This window comes from Nelumbo lutea, chromosome 5 (assembly GCF_056320005.1).
Source record: "Nelumbo lutea isolate HS-2025 chromosome 5, American lotus-T2T, whole genome shotgun sequence".
NCBI classification, from domain to species: domain Eukaryota; kingdom Viridiplantae; phylum Streptophyta; class Magnoliopsida; order Proteales; family Nelumbonaceae; genus Nelumbo; species Nelumbo lutea.
Window position 1 is genome coordinate 5477597 of NC_142688.1, and position 25451 is coordinate 5503047.

Here is a 25451-nt window from a genome sequence, read left to right on the forward strand (position 1 = left end):
AGTCGGTTCGGATCATAATTGGTTTTGAAACTACCAAAACCAGACTCTATGTCGGGTTCTACCCGATTAATAGTTCAACAATATATGAACCGCCGAGTTTGACTTGATTATTTTACACGCCATTTCTATAATTTCATTGGAGCCTTTTTTTCCTACTGTCAGATTGGGATCTACTTAATATGTTGGTTTGATTTGATACCAATTATATGTGCTTCTTAATATGGACTTTAATAAACTAAGTTGATTTCCTTTAATTTGTTAGCTGATATTTACAGTGCGATAGGCTTTGATTAGTTAAACTTTGCATCCAACGGATGAAAAAAGCTGTGTAGTGTTGCGATTTGTTTTAGAGATTGAAATCAAGGATTCCTTAAAAAAGTTTCTATAATATATAGGCGAGAGGGAGAGAGAGAGAGAGAGAGAGAGGCAGATCGCAGGAGAGCGTTTCGAGAAGTCAGAGAAGAGAAATGGCGACGGCTATGATGAGATCTGGTCTTCAAGCAGCACTTCGCAGAGGTGGACGCACCGTTCCTCCTAAGAGGGGTTTCGCTTCCTCTGCTCATCATGATGACGCCTGTAAGCTATTTATTTTTCTAATTGTTTTACTTGATCCTTTTAAACTGTGAAAAGGTTCAAATTCATTGTAACGTGGTTGATTTTGTTTCTCGATAAAATGCCCATTCCATCTGATGGATTAAGGTTTTATTTCATTTACAGGATTGTTTATGTTGTCAGTTAGATTTGAATATTATGTGCATTTCTGATTTTAGGTTATTCTTTTTGCTCGCATATGCGATTGAATAAGTTTCTTATGGATGGTTTTGTTTATCAAGTGGATCAATATATACCGAAATTCCTTGATATCTTTACTAGACTGTGGTGTTTGTAGCTTTGCACTTGATTTGTCTACTATATGTAACTCGATGATTCAATTCAAGAATTATGTTTTCGTTTGTCAGATGAGACGGCAAAATGGGAAAAGATAACATATGCCGGCATTGTCACGTGCACTATTTTGTCGATTTACAACCTTTCAAAGGGTCATCCACACCACGAAGAGCCCCCTGTAAGTTTCTATTCTCATGTTTCAATTGGCTTAACGTTTGTGTCCACGGAGCTTTGTCCCTAGGCGCCTGTTTTCTAGCAGTATGTTGTACCAAAATGGATACCGGATGATGTCTTTCTTTCCTTTCCTTGTTTCCTTATTTATTTTTCTATTTTGAGTATTCTGATTGGTTAAGGTTTCTCATTCTTTTGTTTTCTCTATTTATATACGCAGCCATACTCGTATTTGCACATTCGTAACAAGGAATTCCCATGGGGTATGGTTCATTCAATCCATAGTTCAAGGTCTTGTAATTTTTTGCCAGTTGCTGATCTCAATGCTATTCTGGAGTTATTGGATGTGATTCTTGCTATTGTGGTTATTCTGTCATCCTTTAACTCATCAATTAATTGCAGAATATAAGAAATCCATAATATGCAAAAAATTATTTCTGTATGGTTGTTCTTGATGGTTTGACTTATTAATATATCTGTAGTATTCTTTTCTATCATTTTTATGTTAATACCATTGTTTTGATGTGGGATATCAGAACCATATTCATTGATTTTGTGATTCTGTAATTTAGTCACACTTCATTCTATTTCAAGGTTAGGGACGGAAGGTTAGCTGCATTATTTTGTGATTTGAGTTTGACAGTTTAGCGTTCATTTAACATAAGAAGTCAGGGATTGCTCACCCCTTTTCTTCGAGTTGGATGGCTTGGAATGAGCCAGAAATAGTTGGCAGAAGACTTGGTCATGAAGTAGGTTTTGGATGACCACTCTCTTGATGGGTATTTAAATGAAAGATATTGTATGGTTTTAATATGAAAATCCTAATAGAACTTTGCAATTTTGTACAGTAATAACTTTATTGACCCATATTTCTGAAGCCAAATATGAGCCTCTATTTTTTTTTATTCTGTTCTGTAACATATAGAACATTATTTTCACGTTCATTCCTAAAGCATTAACTTTTATTGGAATGAGGCTTGTGATCATAAAACCTCATGGTTATGGTGGCAAGGCGACTAAAAATGATAATATAGCCTTGGGTAAATGGTTTTGGTGATTTGCCTATGGATTTTAGACACGTATTGTACAAGGGACTCGAAGTGGGACCAGGGGAAGTAATCTCTTCGTATGGATGTGTGGTGAGGAGAGGAGTTGAGAAATATTACCGATAGTTTTTTAGCTGACCCCATATAGTTGGGTAAGGCTTAGTTGATGATGGCGATAAGGTATTAGATATTAAGTGGGTGATAGCTCAAGGGTTAGATACTTGTTGGGATTTTCCCATCCTTGTTTTTGGTAAAATACTTGTGGCTGAATATTATGAGGTGAAAAACTAGGTCACCATCTGGAATCTACATTTTAGAAGAAATTTGAATGACTGGGAAATTGGATCCATGGCTGATCTCTTGCAGAAAATTCAGAATTTGAAGCCTTGCCTAACTAAGGAGATAGTAGACTGGGCTTTGACAGGTTAGGATGAACTCACCAGAAGAAAACGCTTTACCTAGCTCAACTATTAGGTAATTTATTTTCCTAGCTTGGACAGCAGCACTATAATTGTCTAGCAGCAGATAATCTTAGCAGGATGGAGATAGTAGATAACAATGATTATGTGCTATGGTCTGCAACTCTGCTTATCTGGCCTTGGCCAACCATCCATTCTGGCACTGCCAATGTTTTAACAAGCTGTGAGTGAAGTTGTTAGGGATTTTTATGGTGAAAGTATGCTTCCTAGATTTAGTTAAAACCTTCTTCTATGGCTGGTATCTGATTATCTGAAGGGGATGAGCAAAAGAGGTGTAGTTGTAATCTTTGGGGCCATGTGTGAAAGAAATGCACCCATCTTGAATCTAAAATCAATTCTGATCAGCATTTTCAAACTTTCTACTAGTGAGTGACTAGTCAACCAACTGACTACAAGTATGGATCAACAACTATAGATTTTCCCATCCTTTGAGAGCACCCATAAGAAGAAGTGATCTGTTGTAAGTTGAAGTGCTTGCTGATAATTTAACAATGGATTAAACAGAATGGAATGGTGGAAGAGGATTCATGTAGCTGACCCTATATAATTGGGGTAAGGGCCGTAAGGCTTGGATGATGATGGTAAGGATTCATGGAGCCTTCAAATCAGTAGTATACTGGTATGGGTTTGCCACAAAGGGGGCTGAAATAGTCAAGGTTGCATTCTTTCTGTAGAAAACAATGATTGTAACTCCCTATCCTAGGATAGGCTCTTAACTCTTTTATGTTTGCAAAACAAACACTGTAAACTAAATGTTCTATGTTATACTTTTCTTGCATGGTTGTAGTCTAATTAACTTATTTATGGGATTGCATCAATATCTTAAATATTGAACATAATTTTTTTCGTCATCTAGTCTGTGCCTAGGCGGTGATTAGTCATTGTATCGGCTAGAAAGGTAGGCATCACTGTCATGCTTCTGTGTTGGAGTTTTGATATCGGTTGATAATGTATGACTGAATTGTTAAACTGACTATAGGGTAATTTTAACATTTCTTGGTTGTGTGAACTATAATGCAGGTCCGGATGGCCTTTTTGAGACGAAACATACCGACCATTGACATCCAATCTTTAGTGGTTGTTTTTGGACATTAATGTTCATTTAGCAATCTCCCTAGACTCCTGTGGCAAGTTGCTTTCCGTGTTTATCTTTTGCAGCATAATAAAAATTGATTAATTGCATCGGCTCGATTCTGTTTGTGTTCCTCTACTGAATTTTTTGAGAGTGGTTTTCCATCGTGTTCATTAAAAGCTTAATTGTGTTCTGATCGGGAAAAAAAAACTTGATTGTGGTTGCTTGTGTTGTATGCGCTTGCATGTCTATATATATATATGTATGTTTAAATCTGGAATGTGTCATCATTTGGCTTTACTATAACAAAGCTTCGCAATCACCTTGAATAGTGAGATGGCTCACATATTTTTTGATTGCATATAGAAGCCATTCCTTTATAGCTATATATACACTACCCCTGCATGTTGAGCTGATTTTGCATGACACCAACTGGAACCACCCACATAGAAGCCTCCACGATCATTCCTTCAAAAACTGCCATCGTTATTTGCTTTTAACCACTCGAGTTTCGGCGGACATCACAAAAAGTTGTCATCTTCTGCATTACTGTTCATCTTAAGTCCATCCTGTAGAGTGTAGGCCAAACGGGATTTCCTACTCACTTTTCTACCCTCCGTGAATTGCAGCCACACATCTCTAGGAAATCTGGGTTCCCTGTGGAGTGTGGACCAAAAAGATGTTAAGAGAAGGATTATCATTTTACACTATTAAAAATATTATGGCAAAGGCTAGAAAGGTGAAAAAAAATCAGATTTTGAATTTCAGCACTGATGTTATTAGTTCTCATCGTTATCATTCCCCCTTAACCATGCTCGCAGTGCATGGTTGCATTTAAAAAAGAGCATGCCAGATAGTTTCTTTGCCCTCTTCCTCTGATAGAGTTCGTATCTGCTAGACCCTCCAATAAAAAAGAACCACACCACTCAATCAAAGAAAATTCAAATTTAACAGTGACTAGAGATTTTACGGTTAGGGCGTAAAAAAATATTTTAATTTCCGTTTATTTCTTTTTTTGAGTTACATGAATTGATGGGAGAAAGAAACGATGTGATCTTGTTCTCTCTACCCAAAACTAAAACCATTTTCAAAACATGGTGGGCAAAACAAAGTTTGTTGGGTGAAAATTCCAGTGATACAATCGAGGCTGAAATTACAACTGATTCTATTCGTTAATATGATTGTTTGTTCTTTATCAACCAAAAATTACAGTGTTATAATGTGTGGGGTAATAAAGTAATTGCCATCTGTTTTATTTTGACCAAAAAAAGTAAGTTGGGGTGTTAATGGAATTTGAAAATTTGAGATTTGACATAATTGAATTGAATTTGGATAATTTGAATATCTAATAAGTTGAATTAAGATATCCTATTCATGTTGAATAGTTAATTGGATTCGATTTTGGATATGACCTGATTTGATTTGATAAATATTTGAATTTGATTGATAATTTAATTCTTATATATAAATATATAAAATATATAAATGTTTTATATAATTTATATACTAATTAAATTATATATTTATATATTTTATATAAATAAAATATTTATTTTATATAAATAAAATATTTATTTTATATATTTATTAATTACCTACAATAATTAATTGGTCGAATTTGAATCAAATCAAATATTTGAATATTTGACTGAATTCAAATACTAATATTCAATATCTGTTGGAAATAGAATCAAATTTGGATATCAGTTTCAAATTTAGATATTGCCTTAATTGGTTCGAATTCGATATGTTTACACCTCTAACTGAATGGGCTAACTTAGAAGTATGGAGCCCGAATTTGTTGCACATAGTTGCTTTAAAGTCAGTAAAAGTCTCTATGGGCATTGTAACAACTTAGACTATGTTTGGTTGCATAGGTTTCCTTACCTTTTCCTCCAAACCAAACAAAGCCTTAAGGAAAGGGTAAGTTGATGAAATCTTGCTGTACTTTATGCAGTATACTATATTCCAATTTACTATTGTGGAATGGTTGCATGTACACTCCTCCATTATCTCCAATCAGGGGAAGTTGGTCAATGAAATTTTGATTTCCATTGATTAAGAAACCCACATTCTTTATCCAAATTTATATGAGGACCAGAGAAAGTTTATTTTCTCAGGTATTTCCATCTCCTAGGTGGGTAAATAACTTTTCCACCAAGTGAGAAAGTTGCCAATATTTGAATGGGACAAAAATGTCTTTTTTAATATTAAAATTTTATGGTTAAAATGGTCATTTCCTTATTTATATGGTAAATAAAAGAACATGAGTAAATACACTTAACCGAGTAAAAAACACTTATCTGAGTAAGTGCATTCACTTAAGTAAATAACTTACCAAAATGCGAACAAAATCTTAATGTCGTAATCTCAACATTTTTAAATATCAAGATTGCCCTTAAATGAAAAGTTGGAAGCCATGTCAACATAATTGGCATCAAAGGGAAGGGCAAAATTGAAAGACAAGTTATCATTCAAATGGTCAAAATTAGTTATTTGGATTAGTTTGCCACTTAGCCCAGCTCGATGAAGAGGGTAGATGCAATGATATATGAAGTTCAAAGGGATGATAGTATAGAGCACTAGAGCGGTGTACTGAGTTGAGGGTAAAAAAGTATAGTGTTCAACAATTTACCAAAATAATAATGGGGTTTTTATTGTTCAAACACATACAAGCAACATAAGGGGTTCAGGGAGAAATCTTTTGTATGCTCCATTCTCACCGTGTATTGAGTGAGAATATCAACGTGTCTTTCATCTCCAATTCTCCATCTCCCATCTCCTGATTTGATATTACTGCTGTCAGTGAACTGAATATTGGTCCAAACCGACCCCATAAGAATTCTTACTAGATGGATAACCATTGGTCTAATTTAATGTCTCGATCATCCAACCTATTTAAATTGATTTTAATTTAGATTGGATGTAATCTAAATATGATTCATTGACACTTGTATTATAAGGGGTTTTTGTTGTTCAATTTACTCATACAATTCTTAGTTTCACCTTGAAATGAATCCTGGCCGTAAATCAATGTCAAATCTACGGATAGGATGCGACAGAATGCGATTTATTAAAGGATTACTAATATACCAGAAGGGCCATAATTTCAGATATATGAGGTGGAGTGCATTTTATTTATCCCTTTTATCTTTTGTAAATGAACTGAATATTCTTTCAATTCCACTAATCCAATATAAATCCATTACATGTGGATCCAAATAATTGATTTTGATCCGGACGAGTCGAACCCAAGCCCAATCCATTATCGGAGGACCTCGATGATTCGTAAAGGTGACAAGGACCCGAGATTTATCTAGAAGCACTTAATAAGAAGGAAAGGTTAGAAAGAAAAATGAGAAAAAGGGTTTTGTTTTCATTGTTTCCAAGCACAAAACAGAAGTCCTGGATTCCCAGAAAATGGGATTTGTAATCCACAGTCGGTGATCGGGAGTCGGAAGTCGGAAGTCGGAACCTATATATTCTTTGCTTCTCTTCTCTTCGCAAAAAGAAAAGAAGCGGTGGCGGTGTAGTAATAGACAAATCATGACGACGAAGCTTTTTGCGTCGAAGCTCCGCCAAACATGTAACAGAGGCTTGTTATCTCATCTCCGAACACTCTCCGTCGCAGCTGCAGCTACTGCACCAACCTCATCTCCCCTTCCTTTTCAAGGCCAATATGAGGAAGCAGAGGGGGTTACAATGAAAGGCGTCAAAATTTCCGGTAGACCCCTCTACCTGGACATGCAAGCAACTTCCCCTGTCGACCCTAGGGTTTTGGACGCGATGCTCCCTTTCTATCTCTCACGCTATGGCAACCCTCACTCTCGCACCCACCTCTACGGCTGGGAATCCGACCTCGCCGTCGAGAAGGCTCGAGCCCAGGTGGCTGCCCTCATCAACGCCTCTCCCAAAGAAATTGTTTTCACCTCCGGCGCCACCGAATCTAACAACATCTCCGTCAAAGGTGTCATGCACTTCTACAAGGACAAGAAGCGCCATGTCATCACCACCCAGACCGAACACAAGTGCGTCCTCGACTCTTGCCGCCACCTTCAACAAGAGGGCTTTGACGTCACCTACCTCCCCGTCAGCCCCGATGGTATACTCGACCTCGATCGCTTTCGATCTGCTATTCGCCCCGATACCGGGCTCGTCTCCATCATGGCTGTCAATAACGAGATTGGTGTCATCCAACCGATTGAAGAAATTGGCAAGATTTGCAAAGAAATGAACATCCCTTTTCACACGGATGCGGCGCAGGCTCTTGGCAAGATCCCAATTGATGTCGAGAAGATGAATGTGAGCTTGATGTCGCTCAGTGGGCACAAAATTTACGGACCCAAGGGGGTTGGGGCGCTTTATATCCGCCGAAGGCCGAGAATTAGGGTGGAGCCGCAGATGAATGGCGGTGGGCAGGAGAGAGGGATTCGGAGTGGGACTGTTCCGACTCCATTGGTTGTTGGTATGGGCGCTGCGTGTGAGCTAGCAATGAAGGAAATGAAATACGACGAGAAGCGGATTACTGCATTGCAGGAACGGCTGCTGAATGGAATTAGAGCTAAGCTTGATGGTGTAGTGGTGAATGGAAGCATGGAGAGGAGGTATGTTGGTAATCTAAACGTATCTTTCGCCTATGTTGAAGGGGAGAGCCTGCTTATGGGCTTGAAGGAGGTTGCAGTTTCTAGTGGCAGTGCCTGCACAAGTGCCAGTTTGGAGCCATCTTATGTGTTGAGGGCTTTGGGAGTGGACGAGGATATGGCCCACACGTCAATTAGGTTTGGAATTGGAAGGTTTACAACAGAGGCCGAAATTGATCGGGCAATAGAGCTTACGGTGCAGCAGGTTGAGAAGTTGAGAGAGATGAGCCCTCTATATGAGATGGTGAAGGAAGGAATAGACATTAAGAGCATCCAATGGGCGCAACACTGATGGGTCTACCTTTAAATGGTGGCAATAAAATTGCTGTAACGGACATGTATACAAACAAGTATGGGCGCTGATAGTATATTGTCCAAATACATGTTAGAATCATGCAAAGCCTATGATCTCCAACTGCTTAAACTTTATGGAATGTTCATATATTTTATCCAGGTTTTCCTTTTAAGTTAGCCTTGGTCTTCTTGCCTCCATGAACAGTGTTTTCCTACTAAATCACTGCGTGGTGGATTGCTATTTCTATATTTGCAATTTAATTATTTGTATTCTACAAGCACCTTTTCAGGCTGTGTTGGCATAACTTGGATATTGCCAATCTTAGTTTTACTTTGAAGATACTCTATGACTATTATGCTCAGAGATAGGATTGAAATTTTAATCTAAGCTACATATTGTATATGAATGGTATGAATGAAAATATTGGTTCTTGATAGAGCAAAATGGTGGTTCAGCCCTCAATCTTTTTATCAGACATTTCTCTTGAGAAGAGGCCAACTAGAATGGACTTTGCCATGCTAACTGGGGACTTAGGGCTGAGCCTTTGTTAATGGACTGGAGTCATGGAAACATGATTTGGCTGTAGGCCACCATGGGGCAAGTAGTTTTCATTTTTCCCCTGAACAAATCAACGTTTTAAGACGTGGAGGCATGATGCAAGGCGTTCCACTACCTGGAGGGGTGAGGCGTAGTTAAGAACATAAGTTTCTCTTTTTTCCTTCTTCTTTCTTTCTTTCTTTCTTTCTTTATTTTCCTTTCCTTTCCTCTCTTTTTTTTTTTTTCCTTGTTTTCTTCTATCTCTTTGTATGAGGTGTGTGTGAGGCGCATGAGGCATACACCTCTAGCATGCATCATGCAAAAGGTGTATGAGGCGTACAACTCTTGCACCTGAGGCATATGTCCAAGGTGTTTTGTGGGGTGCCTTGCTCGGAGGTGCACCTCCAGGCTTACGCCTTCCACACTTTTCAAAACACTGGAACAAATGAAGGAAAGTTGTTTCATTAATTAATCAATTTAAAAAATTTCATAGTTTTCTGTATTAATAAAATAACTTTGATCTATTTCTTTTATTAAAAAAAGACATTCCTGTGAGGCTGTGACTGCCCACTTCCGACTTTTACTTAACTATTTTGGCATAAAGCAATCCCAACTTGAAGCTGAACAATGAGATCTCTATGGATTATTGATGCCAAACATTGTTATGCAGTATTTGCCTAAGCACAAGGTGTATATTGACTCTATTTGAAAATCCAAAATGATACTCCGTTGAACATTACATATGTTCTTCGTTAGCATGAAGTCTTTTTAATATGAATCCTATATTTATCTGATAGATGGACCTTGAATTGTTTCCCATGCAGTGGCATTTTTTATATTTAAGCATTTAATTTATTCTTATTCTTCACCCATTCTTGGATGGGAATGCAGCAAAGAGATGCTCAATGCTAGTGGACATTAAAGGGAGGTTTGTAATATTCCATTGGAGCATTTTTGATGTTCCTAGGGCAAACCCTAATGTGTGCGTGTGTGTGTTTTCTTTTCTTTCCCTTTCTTTTTGTAGTGTTGCATGAACTAACTCTCCAAAGTGAATGAAGTGTTTGTGCCAGACATGTTTTGGACCCTGACACTTCATAGATTCTTCAGGGACACTTCTATGTAGCATTTTCCTTTTAGTCCTTGATTATTTCATAAATGAACAGCTAACATAGAGTGTAGACAATGAATGCCATTTTCCTGTGGAACATTATTAAGTAACAAAGACAAACTTTTAGCTTTTTTCATTGGTGTATAATGTTAGGATTAAAAGAAATGAGCTATTTTAAGTGTATACTTTTCAATAGATGTTTCTTCAAGTCCTTATTTTTTGTACTGCTCAGTCACTCCCAGATGTACATTGGATTTCAATTCCTGTCTCAATGTCCATGCAAAGCTACTTTTATGTTCATGACGCACAGAAAAAATTCAGAATATTTCCAGACACAGCCTAATTGGTCAGTGAGATATTACAAGTCTAATTTTATGTGATCAACAAATAATGTGTAGGGCTAGGAGCATCTGTTGAATTTATAAATTTACTAGCTGTGATGCCTGTGCAATTAGCGTGGTTTGAATGTCCAGCAATTGAAACAAATGAGAAAGCAAGTTGGAGAGGGAGAAATGAGGATAGAACAGGAATTAGTTAAGAAATATATGGTGAAAGTGGAAAAAAATGGAGGATGGATTGACAACAGGACATATGAACTCGCTCTTTCTCTCTCTCTCTCTCTCTCTCTCTCTCTCTTTTTCTGTTATAGGTAATGCGTTTATTTTTTTCATGTTCATGTTGATCATTAAATACCATGTCTCTGCTTGTACAAACAGGTTTCAATATATAGTGCATATGTTGTATGTGTTTCCCCCTGTTGTTGAGATGGAGTGGGGGTGGAGTTGGGGTTTGGGTTCGTGTAATATTGTTTTACCTTTCTTTTTTGAGGATGCTATCGGATCGTTTTATGGTTTGGATCACATTCTTTAGGTGTATCCATCTCTAATACAGGTAAGCTGGATCAAATATCAATCCATTCCTAAATTGTAGAATGTTTTTAAAGGTAATTGCAGAAAACAAGGCAATTTGTTATTATAATCTGATCCAATTGTCTAAGGTAAATAATTTTCTATTTATAATTATATAAAAGAATTTTTGAGGATAGCTTCTCCTCCTTCGATGGTATTTGAATGGTTCAAAGTATTGATATGATATGTCCCATTTTACACCTATTCAAAGTATTGGACGTATCGTATTGTATCTTTTGGTCTCGATACACCTATTTACAGGTGTTTCAGGACCCCCATTTATTCCAATAAATAAGACTTAAAAACATTTCAAGAAATCAAGTTTTGAAAAAAAACTTAAAAAACATTAAGTGGTTAGTTTTTAGTACCGATACGCCCTTGCCGATACACGGGCGTATCAATACTTTGAATACTTTGAACCTTCGGTGTTTGCGAGAAGATCTTATTGCAAATTTTTTCTTGGATGGGGTAAGCAGATGGGAGTAACAAAGAAACTGGCTGCAAATCCTGTATACTTCCCCTTCCTCTCCATCTGTACCAACTCTTCCTCCCCCAAGTAGGGAGTGTGGTTACCTGTTGCAGTTTGATAGCAATTTTAGAAGGTCGCTGCAACCTCCATCAGCTGCTGGAATGGGGGTACTGAGAAACTCTACTGGAGATATCTTGTGGGCCTTTAGTGGCCTAAAGGCCCAGTTCAAGCTGCAGATGCCTCCGAAGCAGAAGTTCGCTCTCTTCTAGAAGGACTAAGAGTAGCTAAGAGGCACCATTTCAGTCCATTAGCAGTAGGAGACTCTAGAGTTACCATTAAGTGGGCAAAAGATTCAGATGAAGGTCCATGGAAGCTAGCTCGTTTCCTTGCAGAAATTCATGAGCTGTCTTCTCTGCTGAACTGCACCTTTAGATGGATTCCCTGGGAGACCAATAGAACTGCAGATGTTTTAGCAAAGCAAGGATCGGGAAGGGATTTTTTGTATAGTGCTAACTCTTTGCCATCTTAGTTTGTTACAGGCTTTTCTTTTTGTGCTTTTTTGGCCTGTTTGTACATCTCTTATGTACATCCCTCCCTCCGTTTTTTTGATTATAAGTTATCTTTTTTCTCTTAAAAAAATTACATAATGTGAATTCATACATGTGCATATCTATACATTCTAGAAACCAGTAATGTTCTAGCTAGTTTGAATCTTGTTTTCTCAACTAGATGTTGCTTGTTCACAATAAGACATGTTACTTCTTTGGTTTTATTTGAGATAAGATACAAATCTAATTGAATTTGAAGTTTTTTTTTGGAGGTCTTAAAATCCTTAAGATCCAAGATGAAATATGGATAGTCTATCCATGAAACGGGTTTATGGGATTCAACCATGATTTTAGCATGACATGGTCAATAGAAAGGCTATAGTTCAAAGATTAATTCTACTTGTATTTTCTGTTTTGTTAGTTAATGCTGTTTGTACTTTGTCGTGTTCCTTGTACAGCATGGTTTCTCTTTCACTTTATCATCTGTAAAATCTTTTTACTTTTCTAATAAACATTCAGAACTTAATTGGAATATGACTGCCAGAACTAGAATTCAAATTAAAATTTAAGTATAAAATTGGCTCCTCCCCCCTTGAAATGCTAGAACCAACTTTGGATTTTAGGAGTTCATCCAGGAAAAAAGTCAGGGGAGTGGGAATAGTTCATTCTTCTTTCTCTTTCTCTCTCTGCACTTGCATACACTTAAATTAGATAACTTCTACATATGTTTTGATGTGCCATAAGACAGCATACCAATCAGAAGACTGCAGCTCTCTTGGTTGTTCTTCATTGGTAGCGTACATTTGGGTTCCTAATAAAACATATGGAGCCTCAGTTTCCTACATCAGGCAGAGCTTCAGGTTTGTACCTTTTTAATATCTAAGAATTGCTTGCCACACAGACACTTTGCAGCTCATGTACATCATTTACAACTGACACCCCCTAAAATGCCTAGTGGACTAAGTTCATATTGGGGCTTGCTTCACCCAAATGGTAAGCTTTTCCTAATATAAGGATTTGTAATTTTTTTATGTTTTTGTTTTTTGAGTTTATAATATTAAAATAGGCAGTTCTATACCATATCATTCTTTTTATTACTTCATAAACCAATCTGTTTTTACTATTTTCTTATTTTGTTAGGGATCAATCAACACGAGTTTGAAGGGTATGAAGACTAGAAAACTTAGAGCATCAAAGCTTAAAGTTGATGGCTTTAACTTGTAAACGAGGAAGACAAACCAACCATAGGTATGTTCTTCTTTTGCTACTGCTTTTCTTTTTCCAGGACAGAAGTAGAGGCTCCACCCCTTCCCTTCTACTTTTTATTTTTCTTTTATTTTTTTTTTCTGGCATAGGAAGAGTCCCTTCTACTTCTTATTTTTCTATTTCTTTTCCTACTTTTTCTGGAATAGGAACAGGGTCTCTGCCCCGTATTTTTCTTCTCCTTTTCTGAGACACAAATGAGTTCTCCACTCCTTTGTTGCTTTTTAATATTCTTCTTCTTAATAACTATGGTGAACATGTGTTCTTTTTAAGTGTTGTATTCTTCAAACATGAGTGTGATGTCAAATATGTCACATTAAGACCCCCTTACAGAGTCTTTGCTAAGAATTAGCACTTGGATGTGAGTCGTAAGGAATATTTTTTATCCTTAAAACAGTGCTTTTCTTGAACATGGACCTATTTCTATATCATCCATTTCTATGGAATCTAAGGAATTAGTGTAGGATTTAGATCATTCACCACAAGAAAAAATCTGCTGCGGCCGTGGTCGCATGCAACTCCCAATGAAACGCTCCAGTTTTTGAAAGAAAAGTCAGTGATGTGATGTTTTGTCTTTTCTCTCAAACGCTGATGTGTTTGTTGCCATGCTTTCTTGCTCAAAATGTTAATGAGAGTTATATTTGTGCGCAACTTCCATCCTTTAAGGTCTGAGACTGGATAATTGGCTATCTATTTTGGACTACACTGGAAGTTGAAGGAAACTCTTTACTTATAAAAGGATGGACGAGAAGAGAGCAATCGGGTGTTTGGTTATATCATCCTATTAGAGAGGCTTGGACATCCAGAATGAACACCTTGACCTCATCTACGTGGATTGAAAGATTTGCAAACTCCTTTGTTGAAATTTTGCAATGGAGAACATGTTGAACTGATTTTGGAAGGTCTTTACAGAGTACACAAATATTTCGTAGTTCTCATCCTCTTTGAGGTAAGGTTGTAAATTGTCAATTCTACTAAGGTTATTAGTTTTAGGTAATTTTTTGAAACCCCCTGAAGTTTAGTAATTGCATTCACCCCCTGATCTTTCTGATACAGGTGCAAGTAAACCCCCTCTGGTAGAAACTTCTAAAAAGAGGGATGAAAATATCCAAAATACCCATGTAGTTAATATTGAGGCCGGTTTCCATAGAAAAAACAATACAAACTTTATGAATGACAAAAACAAGGAGAATTTAAAGTTGTAGTTTTACCTTTGAGTGATTGATCTGAAGGGCAAACTTGGAAAATAAATCAATTTCAGCAAAGAGATTGGAAGGGTTGTGGTAGTGATTCATATGAATAGAAAATTTGAAAAGTAAATATTTTTATTAAAAGTAACTGCAAGAGTATTTTGGACATTTTCATGCCTCTTTAGAAGATTCTACCAGAGGGGGTCTACTTGCAATTATGTCAGAAAGTTCAGGGGGAGATGGCTGCAATTACCAAACTTGGGGGAAAAGTTTCAGTAACAACCAGAAACTTAGGGAGAGGTTTCAGCAATTCACCCTTAACATAGGGGAGGAAATGGTGACTGATAAAAAACAAAAGAGGCAACAAGACAATACATAACCATACCAACATAGATTTTCCTTTTAAAATCCCAGAGGAAAACGTGAACCTACATTTCTTAAGGGAGATTTCGACTTTCTACTGATGATAAATTTTTACATTCTATAAGTGTTTCTTTCTCCATAGAGTAACCTACTTGAAAAGAAAGAAATAACTTCCAGCCGAGCATACCTGGATCCCAACAGCTGGCAAACTTGGTAACCATTGTGCCAGCTGCTTGGTGAGCTACACCACCAAGGTTTTAAGGGGCTATCAAATACTAGCTATTTTTGCTCTAAGGAGGCGGCAGACTGTTCAGAACGGGACTGCTCCACAGAATAGGGTAATCAACTCAATTCTGATGGGGTGCTTTTTAGACAATCCTGGACGACTGGGTATTGGTGTTATTTACAAACGGGCAAATTTTTTAAATTATCCCTATTATTTAGCTAATTGATTCATTTTATTTATACTGTTTAATTATTATGTTAGAATATCCTTATGTTTTTTGACAATTGACCGACTCTACCCATATCGTTCGTTTAGTGTTAATGTATACATATGACACCATATATATATATATATATATATATATATATATATATATTAAAACCCAATATTAAACTCCCTTTTCTGTAAATCGGATAATATTATCCTATCCCTAGAAGAGTTGTCCCCGACAAACCCTTTCTACCTCCGGCTGCCGGTAAGTCCCCTAGCACCGGCGGTGTTGATCAATCAGTTGAGTCCAAAATCGGAAATGTATGGTTGAAATGGCTCTGTCATGATATAGTGTCTTGACTAGAACAAACTTTGAATATTGAAGATGATGGGCAAGACACGGGAGAATTTGGGCTCAACTGGGGTTTTCAAAATCATCTCGAATTGAGGGTTAGTTTTCAGAAAAACAAAGAAATCATTTTCCAATTCCCCATTGCTGGTTCGATCCTCTAGTTTAAGACAAAGATCCAAGACAACGAGGGAAACCCCCCAGACCAGCAGAGGTTGATTTTTCCTGTAAGCAGCAGAGGATAGCAAGTCATTGGCCGATTACAACATCTAGGAGTTGTTATTCGTTTGAGGGGAGGAGTGCAAATTTTTGTTGAAGTTGAGAGCTCTGACACAATTAACAAGGAGGACACTCCACCAAACAAGTAGAGGTTTTTTTTTTTTCCTGGGAAGCAGCTTGAGGATGTATGGACTCTTTTGCAGACTACAACATTCAGAAGGAGTGTTGTCAGAGCTCTTCGGGCATTCCACGATACCAGTGTCGTCGCTTATTCAGTTCAAAATATTTCTCGGGTAGTCGAAAACAATGGAGAGTGTCCTTGCTGTATTCATCACCGAGGGTTCCACCAAATCAGCAGAGGCTCATATTTGCTGGGAATTCACATTGCATTTGGTGCTGTCTTCGTGGTGGGAATGTGGGATGCAGATTTTCGTGACAGCTTTAGGACTTTCGCAACGAGAGATGGCAAGATAATGATGCCGGAACGATCTAAATGGGACTCAATGGCGGACGAGGTGCGGTGGCTCGAGAATATCTTGCAGATTTTATCAGTGTCTTCAAATATTCAACCGTCGATAATATTTAGGTTTCATTGTCGGTCTCAGACAAAATTTCATACAATCATAACCACTTGACCCTATATTTGTCAAAGGAGATGAGCTGCGACAAAGATTCTCATTAGAGGAGATTTTACGCTTAATGATCTTAACTCCTGCGAAGTTCGCTTAATAGGTAGCTTAAGAGCGCTATTTGTTCATCACTTGAGGAGGTTGGGTTTTTTCGTAGGACCTGTTTGGGTTCAATTCTAATTAAAGACGTTGAGGAGGAAAACCCACACCTGCCCACTACAATTTCTAATTTCGAGAAAACCCCACATTTATCCACAAGAGCTGTTGATATTTCTCTCTAAAATAGATTATCTTTGGCGGGACCAAGGGAGATCGTGCGAATAAACTCAAATTACTATTCGGTTAGAAGTTAGATCTGATTCAATCATGCCAGATCTAAGCCTACCTTCGCCGAGAACACCGGTGGTGAGGTTTGGATGACCAGGGATGGATGGATTCGGTGGTGAAATTTTAATGGCCACCCATCAAATGGAACATGAGAAAAACAATATCAAAAAGAACAAGAATGAAGAGATGGTGCCGGAACTCCACTTATTGTTCCACGGGAATACCGGAGATGTGACCATTGGACGAGAAGAAGGGAGGTGACGATGCCTGTGAGAGGGGGTCTCGACAAAATTGTCACCTTTTTTTTTTCCTTTTTCAGCGGGGTCTCACCAAATTAGTGCGACCCCACTTACTGATTTTTGGGAACTCACGTTCCTAGTGTTACAAAGGAAAAAATAATACTATTCAAATATACTTCCTTTCCCATTCGTTTCTCTCGAAAACCAAATCAAGCTTTTAGGGGCTGATAGGGGAAGAAAAGTTCTTTAGAGTAAAGATTATGGCTCTTCATCGAGAGCAAATGTTGACCTTTGGGTGGAGTAGACTACTGACATGTGACTCTCTAGTTCGGATTTAGTGCGTTTGGACTCGAAGGGATTTTTCCTTCTGAGTCCATCAATATTTTAACACGTCATTCAGTGTTTAATTGACCATCACTTATAATGGATTGAAAACTTATTACTTATAAAAATATTTTTAAATTAAGGTAATGCTGAGAGAAAATTCCAATGCCCTCGTTTTCAGATGGAAACAGAAGTTGAGATGTCTATCATGGCGGAAAATAGAGTGACCGATGTAGGCGAAGTAATCAGGATTAACATTGCTGGCACATACGAGGTCATAGAGGATGATGTGGTAGTGCTAAGAAAAATAGGGTAGTATGCACTGCCAAGATGATTGATCGGTGCGAAAGCCGTAGGCGAGGACGAAGATATTGTCGCCGATACCGGCAACCCTGACATTGAGGGCTTCTAAGAGTGTTTTTGTTGAACGGGACCATCTATGACTATGATTCTACGAGAAGCACTCTAGAGTTAGCCTCTTCTTCTTCTTCTTCCCCATCTCCCTCTCTACAACGCTCCTCCTCTTCCTTGTTAGGCTTCTTCCCCATCTCCCTCTCTACAACGCTCCTCCTCTTCCTTGTTAGGCTTCTTCCCCTCTTCTCTTCCTTCCTCTGCGGCAGAAGAAACAAATAGGGTTTAATCCCCTTCCGTCACGACCAATTACACTTAGGGAGCCTAGGTACAGGGTTTATGCCTCTCTCTCTCTCCCCCCAGAGAAGACAACGAAGAGAGGTTGCTCTCTCTGGTGAATGATTTCTCCAATTTATTGAATGGAAGAATATTAATTAATCGAGAGAGGGTTCCGCACGATCTTACGCTTTTGCTTATAAAAAAGGAGAGAAAACTTTCTCCTTTCAACAAAGATTGCTAGCCGGAGTGAAAGAAGAAGAATTCTCGCTTCTTTCTTATTTAATCCCTCTTTTTTTTTTTTTTTTTTTCTATTGGTATTGATTTATCGAAGAGGGAATTCACCGTGCCAACCGGTTCCCTTCTCTTACTTTTGATGTGATGTGTCATGAAATGGTGAGAAAATCGCTTCGAGTCCAAACGCACTGAATCTGAAGCAGTTGTCATGAATTGAGGATGTTGGACACTCAGATCTCTGTGGAGTTACATTATAGGATTGGTTTTACTAGTATACTTTTTTGTAGAAACTTGTATTTTTTTGTAGGGCTTCTGGCCGATAAGGCAATTTTTTACTCTTAATATCAATAAATATAATAATTTTCATATAAATATTAAAATAAGAACACTAGATAGTACTGTTGCTCGTCTCTCTCTGCTAACAAAGAAAGAGTACCCTGTGCCAAATTGAAAATCTCAGGATCTGGACATCGACCTCCCTGAAGGTTCGAAAACACAGACGTGAGAATCATGAGATGAAAGCGGTTTCATTACTTGAAGGTCACAATGGCGGTGGGGGTTTGGAGGTTTTCATGAGAGAGAGAGAGAGAGGGCGAAGCGAAGCCATAGATTGTGAGGAGTGCGGTTTTGTTTTCCATCTCATTGACTGCTTTGAGAGAGGAGAGAAGAGAAGAGAAGAAAACAGGAGTGGTTTCAGGGAAGTTCATTTTAGGTGGTCATCACCGAGAAATTCCTGATTTTCTGGTGTTGGAACAGCAGTTCGGAGAGGAGGTCGATGTCCAGATCCTTTTTAAATTATTTTCCTGAAAACAGGAGTAGTTTCAGGAAAATTCTTTTTAAGTTATTTTCCTGTTTCAACTGTGTTTTTGAACCTTCAGGGAGGTCGATGTCCAGATCTTGAGATTTTCCAAGATTTTTACCATTTACTTTAAAACTGGTAATATTCTTTATTTCTCCTTTTTAATATTCTTTATTTCTCCTTTTTTTTTTTATTTTTTGTGCGGCTATATCGATTCATCAAGTTATTAATTATTATATATGAAAATTGTTATTTTTATTGATATTATGGACAAAAACTACTCCCATTGCATATAGTCACATACGGTACTCGTTAGTGCCCTATGTGACTATAACTAGCTATGGGAAACGAACTCTCTTGGAATGATAGGGCTGCAAATAAATCGGATCAAATATTTGAGTTCAAATCAGTCTCTCACAACGCTACAACACATTTTTGTGTCTATTAGGAACATCTCTTGATAATGGCATCATCATTTTTGGGATTATCATCCGGAGGGAGATGTTTTAAATACACGGTGGAAATGTGCTGTGGGGCATTGTGGGGGGCTGATTTGGTCTCCAAATATTTTTATCTGACCCCTTAAGAAACTGAGAGATCCGATACAATATCCAGAATCTTTTGGAAATAGGTGTTTTACATGGTACACTTGACACGTGATATACCATATTGGTATCTGAGAGTTTGGATCTGCTCCTCACAGCATTTACCAATTGCACATTAGGAACATCTCTTGTATGTTATTATTCATAGGAGATGTTTCTAATGCATGGTGAGATGTGTTTGTAAGGTTGGTGTGAGGAGCAGATCCCAATTCAGTATTTAAAGGTATAGGCATGGGACACAAGTAATTGGTATGAAATGATTGAGATCGGCTTCCATCAGGGCAAGTCCGTGCCCACACTGTTCCAACCGTTGTAAAGGCTGCTCGAATGGGCTGTGCCCTGACCGAAGCTGAATTCAAAATGATTATGGTGGTCATGACCGCCTCTACATGTTTTAGGCTGCATCTATTCATATAAACCAATGTAATAAAAAAAATCTGGAATTGAAACTGCGTTGGTCATTGGTTTTTGAATCAGTGGTTTGATCGTTTAGTCCAAATGGATGAGACCATCAGGGCAAATCTGTGCCAACACCGTTCTAACAGCCTTTCGTAACCTTGTATTGGTAATATTTTCACATGAAATAAAGCATATAAATATAGAAATATTCTTAATGCAAAGTAGTAAAGGCTGCTTATACGAGCTGACTGATGCTGAACTCTAAATGGATAAGTTCATGATACTTCAAAATTTTAAAAATAGTTAAAATAAAAAAACCTGAAAATAGTTGTCTGAATCGAATGGATCAATAATTCACCATTGGGTCGGTGGGTCATTAATAAATTCAATAGTTTTTGGGAAAATAACAGTTCAGGACTGAAATGGAATCGATATCCTGGCCTGTTTCTGGGCCAAACAGTTTGATTGTCCAGGTCAATGATGATTTTAAAATATTGACGTAAACTATTAAAATGCGCATTTTTGTGTGTTTAATCATAATTCATAATTGTTTAAACCCTACATTTAGTCTTATTGATATGTCTGTGGGTTTTGCTACAGTTTTCCTAACATTTCCAAATATGTCCATATCTTTTCAGCCTCCCATGGGTATGTCCAATTTTCCCAAGACATAACCCTTGCATTAAATGTGTTTGTTGCATCAATTATCAATTTAACCCTAAACAAATAAAATGGAGTTCCCTACGCCAACCCCACTTCTCCCGTACTTGTTTGTCGTCATCCATGGGGAGATGTCTCCGCTACTGGGGAAATAATCTAAACTCAACAAAATGTGTATCTGCTAACCTCTGTTTTCTTTCTTTCTTTTCTTAAAGAATTCCATCACTGGTATCAAATATAAGTGGTAACCAATCAACTGATGTTCATTCAAGGCCCTGTTTGATTCGCGGGAATAGGGGTTTAGAATGGGAATCGGAATAGGCTATTCCAATTCTAATTGTTTGATTGGGTGAAATCGGAATTCCATTTCCATTCTTATTAGAATGACATTTTCTCATCCCATTTGAAGAAATGGTCATTCCTTACTTTTTCCGTAAGATTGAAATCTCATTCCTGCTGATTTTAATTTTCATACAGACTATGGAAATAAACCATTCTAATTCCGAAGGATTTTGATTCTGATTCCAATTTAAATTAAAAATCAAATGGACCTTAAATAAATAAATGAGATTCTGAGTAATCAAAGTTGTTCAGGTATCATACCCTTCCTTCGGTATCATGGAAATTCCTTTTCTTTTCTTGGGTAATCAAAAGGCCATTTCATTCATAAGGAGTGCAATACAATGAAACACCCGAGATAAGCTGAAAAATTAAAACAGCACAGAGAAAACCAAAAAGCAAACAAGTTACAACCAACTACCAAGGGACAGAAGTTTGATCCAGATGAATTAACTCCCTAAGCGAAGTCCCTTGGAGATACCATCCAGACGGCACAACCACAAACCCGTCTTATTACCAATTTTCCTTTTATCACCTCAGATTTTGTGCGAGGTTTGATGGGGGGAAACAATTAATTTGATGTTCTGAAAATTGAGGAAGCATTTTGGCAACAACCCATCAAAATAATTGGTATTGTCTGGATTAAGTTTGGATTGTGTTTAGATAGTTCATATAAAACATGAAAAAAAAAAAAGACTTCCAAATCGTCTAACCTGTATTTGTTCAACAAGCCTGACGAAGGCCACCGAGCCCCTAGCGTCGCCCAAATTTTGAATTGTTCAAAATTTGGGCTTTGAGCTCAGTTTGGGTCAGACCCGAACTTGATGTTCAGGTGTTGCTGTTGGGTCTGAGTTGTTTGGGTTAACTTATTCCGGCCCAGCCCGCTCAAGTTTGCACCCTAAAAAAATCCATTTGAAAATTTCATTTTTTGTCTTATGGACCAATGTTATTTAGCTGGATGGATTTGGAATGAAGTCGAGACTCTCTATGTATTGCCAGAGAAAGACATCTTTACTGGCAAGTAAAATTCGAGAAAGCTCCAGAAAACTGGAAATTGTTATGAGTGACAACTGAACTTGTAGGATAGTAAAAAGACTTGAGGGATACATTAATAAGAAGAGATATGAATATCAATTGAGGAAGGGGCGGAAGATTTACTCAGAATCTGAAAAAAGTAGGGGTGTAAAGCAATTCCAAAACAGTTGTTCCGAGTAGTAAGAACAGTTGCTGAGAAAGGGATTTGGCAAGGGAAAAGTGGACTGCAAATGGTGCAGGCTGAAATTCCCGATATGGACCACATCCAACCATCAAATGGGGGCCAAAATTTGGTGCAATTGCAAACTCCACAGTCCACAGTCCACAGACGAGATAGAGCCAGAGAGGAACAGGCGAACAGCACAGGCAAATAACAAATTGACGTACCGCTTATTGCTGAGCCAAAACATACACAAGGACGTTACTGTTACTTTTCACTGCTTATTGCTGAGCCAAATTTTTTTTTCCTCGCCGGCAAAATTTTGGCTGTCCACAGGCTCAGAGGCTCTCTCTCTGCCGTGGCCGTGGCCCGTGGCGTGTGTGGACTAATGCGTCATGTGAGGAGAGCCGGTGATGAAGATGAAAGTCATGAAAGCAGCAGCTATAGCCTATAGGCCTGGCCTATCCTATGGAATAGCTTGAGAGGAGGGCCGCTGCAAATTGCAAATGTTGATTTTGGCCTTGGGATCAAATAAACTAACCTCCCGTTCTCCATTCTTCTTCTCTCCTCTTGGGTGGGAAGAGGCTACACTCCAAAGGCTGACCCAATGATACCATGCCAACTCATTTAGTTTTGATTTGGCATTTAGCGGATAAGGAAATTACTGGAAAAGACATGATATTGCTTCACGGGTAACATAGTTTATATAGCAGTAACAGTATTTTTTCCACCAATTGATTATTGATTATTGAATATTGAATATTGATGGTCCTCCACCGTCCTTCCACAGTGGGGGCATGCAGAAGTGAGGTCCCCAGAATGGTTTGTTTGGGTGAAGTAGGGAGCTTTTTCTACATTATTATGGGGGGAATCTTGATCTTGTAGGCTGTAGCCAACCCAGAATGCAGGCCTGTATATCAAATAGGTGACCCATTATGTTAATTGTTAATTCATAAATGGCTGTCCTGCCCACCCTTCTACTTTAGAAGATCGCATTGGATTGTGGGAATCAAGGTGTGTACCTATTGGAATTTACAAATTTGGACATTTTCATATATGATTTATAAACATTTGCTATATTCCAATTTATATGCTTTTCCTCATGGTTTTTAAAAACGAACTGCTCAGGGGTTCGATTACTGGTTGAACGGTCCAAATGTTCAATCCGAATAATTAGCCTGTTCTAACAAAAATTAAAAAATTTTAAAAATTGAAAAACGGTCAAAATCGTTCGAGTAATTAACCAATCAGTTCAGCGATATGCTGACCAAAATCAACGGTTCTAGGGGAAAAAATAGTTTTGGAGGAAAACAAAAACGATCACCTAATTGGCTCCCGGTTTTTTCAGTCTGACCATCTAGTCCAATCCAGTTTTGAATACAGTGCTTTTCCTTGAGCGTTTTTTATAGTTCTACAAATGGCATGGCCTTGTACATAACCCATTGTATTACCCAACAAGATATGGGTTCTGTTGATGACTCATCGACCCATACAGATGAACCGTTGACCTGTCATATGATCATATCCATTCAACGGGTTAACCTTTTTAGAATTAGAGGTAGTTAGGTGATTATCATGAGTTGAGTTGGGTTGACCATTGACGCGAGGACTCCGAGCGGGTTTTAAAATTAAGCAAAACATTGAAACTAATCAATAACCAACATTACTAGAGCAAGATGGTAGGCAAGTTAGAATTCCTTGGCGTTTTGTGTGGGTGGGTGGGTAGGGGTGGCAACGAGTTGAGTTTTTTATGAGTTGTTTGAGCTCGGTTCGGCTTGGTTTCAGCTGAGTTCGAGCCAAATTTAGTGGCTCGATTGTTAAATGAGCAAAGCTCGAGCCTAGTAGAGCTCGGCTTGTAAGACTCGCGAACCGGCTCGAATATATATATAATAAAATTATAGAAAATAATATATATATATATATAATAAAAATATTATAATTATTAATTTTTTAAATATAAAATAAAAAAATATATATATTTTTTATTTTTATAAAATATAAAATGAGCCAAGTCGAGCTGAGCTCAAGCTCAAGGTTCTAGCTCGAACCAAACTCGAACTCGAGCCTTGTAGAATAGTCTCGAGCCAAGCTTGAATCTGGTACCATTCGGCTCGGCTTGGCTCGAATCCACTCTTGGGGGGGATAGCCCCCTTTGCATAGTGAAGCTCCTATAGTTAACCCAATAAGGTGATTGAATACTTTAATAAATTTAATAGTAAATAAATGAGAAAACTATAATTTTTTTTCTAAGAAAAAGAAGAAAGTTTTACGTTTCCTATTCCTCTCAACAATCTAAGTGTGAGAGACATACAAGTTTTAAAATTTGAATACTATTAATTATTTAATTGGTTGTTCATTCACAACAATCACTTGTATGATGAAACCACAAAGCGTTTGAAATAAAACAATAAATAAGAGAATCCAATGCTAAGAAAGATAAAACAAATCCAAGCAAAGACAAAAAAGATGTTAAAAATACCAAAAAATATGTATGATTCAACAAAGGTTCAAAATTGTATCATGTATCGACCAATACGTATCATATCAATGAATCACCAATATGCAAAATATAACAAGTTTCGGGGTAAGACCTGTTTCAGGGGGTAACCAGGCCTTTAACTGATCCCCTGAACAAATTTTGAAAAAAAAATATAAAAGAGTATTGATACAAAGTCCGATACACCCAATTTGGCATATCGGACTGCATGATACTATGAACCTTGGATTCAACCTTGTTGCCTATATATACAAGAAAGATAAAACTGTTTTTACTAAAAAGGAGAATGAAAAAACAATACATGGTACATTGTGGTTTATAACCTAAAACCTAAACCAACCTTTTAATGCTCGTACATTCTTCCTCCTTTTCTTATCTCAACCCAAAAAACTTGTATAGAAATAAATAACCAATTTTTACACCAAGACCTCTCCAACAAAAAGCTTAAGCCTTACATGCAAATAAATATAAAGCCATCCTTAACCTAAAGAGGGATGTAACATAATTCAATATATAAAAAATAAGACACAAAACCCAACACTGTTGATATTGTTTATGAGAGATATATTGGGTTTTTTTTGCAAAATATATAA

At 37.6% G+C, this 25451-nt stretch overlaps 2 protein-coding genes across 4 annotated transcripts; both read left to right on the forward strand.

Moving 5' to 3' along the window:
* The first annotated feature begins 460 nt into the window (after positions 1–460).
* Positions 461–3931, forward strand: LOC148849996 (cytochrome c oxidase subunit 6a, mitochondrial-like). Of its 3 annotated transcripts, XM_088943252.1 has the most exons (5): positions 461–576; positions 960–1066; positions 1280–1322; positions 3441–3482; positions 3605–3931. In XM_088943252.1, the coding sequence occupies exons 1-4, from the start codon at positions 468–470 to the stop codon at positions 3449–3451; spliced, it is 270 nt and encodes an 89-aa protein (XP_088799378.1). In that variant the 5' UTR covers positions 461–467; the 3' UTR covers positions 3452–3482; positions 3605–3931. The 3 variants fall into 3 exon arrangements, with proteins under 3 accessions (XP_088799378.1, XP_088799376.1, XP_088799377.1); XM_088943250.1 differs by lacking the exon at positions 3441–3482 and having other exon boundaries at positions 1280–1350; XM_088943251.1 differs by lacking the exon at positions 3441–3482.
* A 2837-nt stretch (positions 3932–6768) lies between these two features.
* Positions 6769–9035, forward strand: NFS1 (nitrogen fixation S (NIFS)-like 1). The gene has a single exon (XM_088945151.1). The coding sequence runs from the start codon at positions 7203–7205 to the stop codon at positions 8586–8588; it is 1386 nt and encodes a 461-aa protein (XP_088801277.1). The 5' UTR covers positions 6769–7202; the 3' UTR covers positions 8589–9035.
* Positions 9036–25451: the final 16416 nt, after the last annotated feature.